This window comes from Rana temporaria, chromosome 3 (assembly GCF_905171775.1).
Source record: "Rana temporaria chromosome 3, aRanTem1.1, whole genome shotgun sequence".
Taxonomy (NCBI): Eukaryota; Metazoa; Chordata; class Amphibia; order Anura; family Ranidae; genus Rana; species Rana temporaria.
This window is the reverse complement of record NC_053491.1, coordinates 207,439,633-207,446,763: the sequence shown is the minus strand read 5'-3', so window position 1 is coordinate 207,446,763 and position 7,131 is coordinate 207,439,633. Positions and strand designations below refer to the sequence as shown.

At 37.6% G+C, this 7,131-nt stretch overlaps 1 protein-coding gene across 1 annotated transcript in view; it reads left to right on the top strand.

The window, feature by feature from the left end:
- ALX1 (ALX homeobox 1) overlaps nt 1–5,481 on the top strand; it is a 36,085-nt gene extending 30,604 nt beyond the window's left edge. Inside the window, exon 4 of the mRNA XM_040344176.1 lies at nt 4,994–5,481. Coding sequence (XP_040200110.1) covers nt 4,994–5,314 — 321 coding nt within the window. The 3' untranslated portion in view covers nt 5,315–5,481. The remainder of the gene's footprint in view (nt 1–4,993) is intronic.
- Nucleotides 5,482–7,131: the final 1,650 nt, after the last annotated feature.

The following is a 7,131-nucleotide window of genomic DNA, read 5'->3' as shown; positions in this document are numbered from 1 at the left end:
AATGCCTGAAGCTCAAACAAGTTCTGGGACTTTTTTTTAGGCAGATTTGGGCGTTTTTCTGCTTTTTACATTGGTGACCCTTTGACCTGTACAAAATCACGGCAAAAACGCAGCTAAAATCACGGTAAAATTGCGTGACTTTCTGCCTGAAAACGCTATGCTCAGGTGTGAATGGGGCCTTAGAGCTGGCTCGCCTTTGAGCAGCTTGGACCTTTTGTTTGTTGTACTGAAACTAGGAAAATATTTTGTTAAAATAAAAAAAAATTGGTCTTATTTAGTTTGTTTAGCAAAAAATAAAAACCTGTACCCATATGTAATTATAACAATTACATATGGGTACAGTGTTGCATGACTAAGCAATTGTCATTCAAAATGTGACAGCACTGAAAGATGAAAATTGGCCTGGGCAGGAAAGGGGTAAAAGTGCTCAGTAGGCAAGTGGTTAAATTGAACACAAAATAACCCTGTTTAAGAAGCAAAGTAAGCATTCACTTTTCGAAGGAAACATTCTCTACTGTCTTGCTAAGTTAAAGTCTATGTCAAGCCAAGAATATATTTTCTAGTTTTGCATAGAGGAGGAAGCATTAGAACTCTTTGACGGTTTTCATAGCCATACAGAGCTCTTTTAGAGAGATTTACCCATACCTTCTGTCCTGCTGACAATGATTTCACCAAGCAGAAATAAAAATCCACAATATGGGCACAGATAGAAATAATAATTTGACAAAGGTTCTAGTTTTCCTCCACTCTACTAAAGAAAAGCTGATTTATTTCTGTCTGTGTTGCTGTTGGAGAGTTCCCCTCACTTCCTGTCTGGAAAAACAATCTTTCTAACAGAGTCCCGGATAACAATAAAAAACAGGGGCTCTAACCGATCCCCAATCTATCCAAAGCATAATCAAATCCATTCTGTTTAGAATAGAGGACAGGGGTGCTGCGGGGGTCTTCCAGTGCAGAGCAATAGCCCATGAAGTAGATATGCAAATAGTGTGTATAAGACATTCTTCCCTACGGAAGATACCTGGGATCGGTGCTCCAAGAAGGCACATGGAGACTGTGAGCTGTAGAGAGGTACCAGCGATTGCAGAAGCAACGGCGGTTACTTTCTTCCAAACTAGGGAACGTAGTACACAGTCCCAAAATTTGTGCTTAAAGGTGCCCGGGAGCTGGCAACCCCTAAAGCATAGTCCGGATGTCCCTGGAAACTTGGCCTGAAGTCTATATGGGGTATAGTACCATCTAGTCAGTACCTTGTAGGCCGTTTCTCTAACCGCCAGAGACTTTGAGGCTTTGCGCAAGTTATCCAACATTGTGTCCCAGACTTCCGGGGTGAACTGTTCGTTACAGTCCGATTCCCATTTTTGTTTATATGGAACATCCCCCAGGAAATACGAAACCAGTGCCATTTTATACAGGCTGGAAATCAGGCCTTTGCCCCTGTGGGAGTCACGGCAGATCCGTTAAGAAAAAAAGTTTTGACTGGATATACTTCTTAAGCCTACAAAGTAAAATAAGTAGAACGAAGTAGCACTGCTTACTAATAGGCCATCACTGCATTCAAATTTCATAGCAAAGTAGGGTAAGGCTGAACATACCAAGCTCAAATTTCTATTGAATCATCTGAAATTTAAGCCATGGGTGGCCTTGCCAGGAACACCTAGCTCAAAAGGCTTCAATCTAAAAATCAAAGGAGTGAGAAGAAAATTCTCAGCCAAACAGTGAGTACAGGCAATTAGCATACAATAACCACCAGAGAAGATTCCTCCATCCACACTGTTTAGCATAGTTCAGGTAACATATTGATTTCTTCTAGGCTAAACAAGAGAAATCCAAACTTACATGGCAAGCCTTGACAAATAATCCTGGCTTTGTGCTGCTGAAATTACTAGATAGCTTGTATGTGGCCATGTTGTTGTCACCTTTTTGATACATTATAAAATACAATTACCTTTGGAGAAACTTCATTGACAAGTCCTCTAAATTAGGGGAATGGGTATTTATGCAGCATCACAGGGCACCTTAAATTGGAATTTGGCAATTGTTACAAAGCAATCTATCTTTCTAATGGTAGCCTGCCATGGCTCAAATTTTAGCCAATTCCTGTAACTATAAAGCAAGGAACTTTAGGGGCCGCTTCTGGTTCCCTTTTCCAATAAACTTTGGTGACTCACACTAGAAGGGTGCCAGTGGGGAGCTAATCCTGGCTCAATATATGTGTATACAAGAAAAAAAGCCCAAACTCTGCATGCTCAATTCAGGCCACGCCCCCTGACATGTTTCACACTGCCCAAAGGGCTTAGTCATGGAGTCCTGTGGGCAGATCCATGACTAAGCCCCATGGGTGAGGCAAAACACATTGGGGACATGGCCTGAATGGAGCCGGGCTGGAGCCGTTTTACTTGTTTGACACCTGGGCTGTCGTTGGTGTGCAGCAGTTGGGCTTTTTCTACTATATTCAGCCAATTCCTCTTGAATATGCTGAAATTAAAGCTGTGGGTAGCCCTGCCGACACCACCTGGCTCAAATATTAGAAGGATCAAGGTGGAAAATTGTTGACCAAATGTTCTTTCAGAGATAGTTGATCTTGCAGTCCTCTGACAGCAGAGAATAGGATATCCGGCTGGAAAATACCTCCATTCACACTGTTTAACAAAGGGTTGAATCAAAAAATTGAATTGTGTATGGCTAGCCTTACATTCAAGATGAAAAATTGCTTCTGGGCTGCATACTAGCTTCAGGATAGTAATTCTGAACTCATATACCCAAAACCTAATTTTACGGCTTAAGTGGTGCTTGCTGTTAAGTAAACAACTTAATGCACATTACAGCTATAGACATACTCCTCTCCCCTTTCAATTTTGATGTTCTTTTAACTGTATTTTGTTTGGACTGTGTCTATGTTTTTGTTTATTTTTGTCAAACAGATTTCTTCTGTGAAAAAAAGAACTAAATGTCTGAGTAGGATTTAGATGGAAAATAAGATCAATGTTACCAAATCTCCAGGCATAGTAACTGAAATTCTTTGAGATCTGAAGTATTTTACTGTAGTTTTTTGGCTTTGTAAACTCTTGAATAAACTGTTCAGTATAAGATACCATTATACCTTTGGGCACTTTTTTGGTAAAACTTGGCTCCTAGTGGCAAAGTATTGCATGAAATAAACTTTTCCAGCCAGGACATCTGTTTTCATTTCTCCTTTGTCCTTTTTTTTTAAGTGCTCTATCAGAAATGTTGCTCCGTCTCCCCTTTTACTTGCACAAGACAAAACTCGTCTTATGCTTCAGAAAGTTATGTTGAAAGAAGTACAAGTTTGTGGTTTTACTATGTGAATCATTGTTTGTTGTTGCCAATTTTTTAATTAACACAACAATTTCATTTGTTTTACTTTTCTTGGTACTCTCAAAAATATTTTTCAGAATAAAAATGTATGAAAATGATAGTGGTAGGCTCATTAATCCATATTATATATATATGAGCAATGCTGGAATAAGCTATAAATATTAGCTGTCTTAATCATACAGACATGACCAAACCTGTCAATATAGGCTGTAATATTTTTTTATTTTGGGTATTTCTATAGCGCCAACGATTTACACAACGCTTTACATTATGTGCATTCACTTCATTCCCTGCCCCCAAGCTTACATTTTAAGATCCATATCTCAAATATATGCACACATATTAGGGTAAATTTAGACAATAGCCAACTAACATATCAACAGTCTCTGGAGTGTGAGCAAAAACCAGAGCACTTGGCGGAAACCCACACAAGCACCTTGCATTTTGTCCTGCATGGAATTCAAACTTGGGACCCCAGTGCAGCAAAGCAGAGTTTCTAACTAGTAAGCAACTTTTCTACCCTAATATGTTGGAACTCAAATACATGTATCTATGTGTCATTTGGGATTTCTGGTGGTCATACACTGGACATCATGTTGTTGGATGAAAAATTTGTTGGAGGAAAGATCTGATACCTTCAGGTTGCCAGTTGAGGGACACACACACACACACACACACTGTCTCCTGACGAAGCGACAAATTGAGGTCGCAAAACTAGTAGAGACCAAGAGACTGTTGTCTCATGACCCCAACTTTCTCACCGTGACCCCCTCTTGCTTGTTCATAAGGGATTGCACAACCGGTGACCTGATTGTGGTCAAACATGTTTGTACTGTCGTTTTAATGTTATGTTTTTTTATTCTGTTTGATGTATTTATGTGAATATAAATTTTCTTACAATTTAAGTAATGTGATTCATCCTGGTTGTTTCACAACCAAATCTTTACCGTACCGGTATAGTCCTCCCTGCCCATTTCTCCTTGTAGGAGCCTCGGGGACTGTGGGGAATCCCTGGGACCCCTTATTCTTTACCTTCAGTGTAGTAGCAGCAGTTCACAAAAGCGAGGTTATAGCTTTAAATTGCTTGACTATTAATACTTTCATACACATTTATTAATTCTTAAATGCATTAATTAATTCATTTATTCACTAAAGGTTTTTATGATAGACAATAGGAGAAAAATACAATATATAGCACTTCACCACAACTAAACAGAAATCCATTTTTAACAAAGAAGTCTAAAATTTTAATGATTACAATTTTATTTGTTTTCCTTTATTGTTACCTTATCAAATATAACCTACAATTACAATTGATAAAACATAACATGCAGTTTTATAGGTAGGTTCTAATCCATTTTAATATGAGATAATTTGCCCATGGCAATATTGGACTGACAGCAGACATCCAACAATTGCACTTATGAGATGATAGTAAAATGTGTGACATAAATACTCCACACCATTTAGCAATCGCATTAAAACCATACTTATGTTCAAACCAAAGTATGTTTTTTTACACTACTGATGATTCATGATGGGGTGTGTATGACTTTTTGATAAAGTTATTATGTTTATTCCAAATCACTTTATTTTAAGTTGCATATTCATGGATTTGTTTAGTTCATAACCACTTTTTTTTTTTTTTTAACAGATTCAAAACAACTTGTGGACAGGAAATCCAACTGGAGGATCTGTGGTGACGTCCTGTATGCTGCCCCGAGAGCCTTCTTCTTGTATGTCCCCTTATTCTCACACTTCCCGTACAGATTCTTCATATGCCAGCTTCACAAATCACCAGAATCAGTTCAGCCATATGCCACTTAACAATTTCTTTACCGAATCATTATTATCGGGATCTACAAATGGACATTCCTTTGAACCTAAACCGGAGTTTGAAAGGCGGTCATCCAGTATTGCTGTTCTTCGAATGAAAGCCAAAGAACACACAGCCAATATTTCATGGGCTATGTAAATTTGACTGTTTCTTAAAACTTCAAGTGGATACACTTTATTTTGTAATATTTAACAATGTATAAAGTCAACATGCAGAATATTTTTCTGAAAATCTTGTTTTTCAATGGAACCTTGTAAAAAAAATTCTTATGTTATAAATAAATAAAAAAAGCACTAAACTAAAAATTTTACTCATTAATGTTGTAGTCCATAACTGTGAAACATATAAATAAGTTAATATAAGTTAATTTCAGTACTTTCTTAAATGAAATGAAATGCAAATCACTGGGTACTTTGTTGGGTTACCTGTCATTCGGGTAGTAGTCAATACTAAAACAGAAGAGACTGTTCACATTCACTAAGCAAAGTGAATGTTAGTATTACAAGGGAACCTAAGTTCTTCTTGAATATCCAATCATATGGTGGCAACAAAAACCTTATGGGTATTTAAAATGAACAACATTCACTTTATTTACCAAAATTACGTTTTCAATGTGACTGAACAGTCCTTACTCCTTTAGTGAAGAAAACACCCAGGAGCTGAATGACTTCTGCAAGATGGTCAAAAATGTATACAAAGTCCACTATATTGTACAGTCTCTTCAGAATACAACTTTCCAGGTGATTGTTGAAAAGCTTTCTGTTGTATTCACATATTAGAAGTCTATAAAATGCTGCTTGATCTCCATCTACCGTATAATATGTGGCATGTGATTCTGACCACCACCTGTAGCAAGACCAGTGAGTCTTGCCCCACTCCATTTTTCTTAGAAGACACAGCTGTTTTATGGTCATGTTTTTCTTTACATACTTCTGAATGAATAAGGCCATCCAGACTGATGAAATTATGCTTATTGGATGGTAATTATATAAGCACACGTGCCATATTTTGCGTTCAATGCAATTGCAAGTGACATTTTGGTATACTATCCAAAGTTATTTGCAATACATACTTCAGCAATTCATAATTTTGTTTTGCTGAATGATAAAGATGTATGTACCATCAACTTTAAAGTGAAAGCCCAAGCAACCAGATAGATACCCAGTTTACATACATAATTATTTACTTTGTCCTGGTACTTGGAAATACTATAGGGGGTTATCTTGATTCCTTGTCCTATCAGCAGGCTAAGGGTAGTAAAGGGACATAAAGATGCATTGTTGAACCAGAAAACTAAATTGCTGAACTAGTAAGTAAATGTGTCACTCACATGACTGTGCATTATGGCAAAGGTGTGTAAATCTCAAGAACAGTTTAAATAAATACAGATAGGTTTTTCAAGTGCATTTAGGTGTTTGCCTGTGATTACATTTAAACATTTATTTTTAATCCAGGCACTTTCGTTTTGGATACAGTAGGGAAATGTAAGAACATCTGTAGGTTTTTATTACTGTATGTGGCTTAGCTGACCATTGGCATCTGGATGAAAAGTGAGGGAATGTTAAATGCCACCACTACAGTAGTAAAACTGGAAATCTTCCAATAGGAACACATCCCCTATTATTCCCACAGACTTTGACCAATACCTGTCCCTCACAGCTTTCTATAACATTACATTACCTGAATATTAAATGTGGCTCTTTGGAAAATGTCTGCTACTTGTCCAGATAGCATGCCTACTGGTTTCAGTGGGGTTGATATACTAAAATTGGGTGCAAAATCCGGTGCAGCTCTGCATGGAAACCAGTTTTTTTGGCAAAGCTTTATTGAACAATCTGAAGTTAAAAGTCGATTGGCTACCATGCACAGCTGCACCAGATGTTTCGCTCTCTAGTTTTAGTAAATCAACCCCAGTGTGTTCTAAGTCATCGGGGACAAGCAAGCAGATCAATATA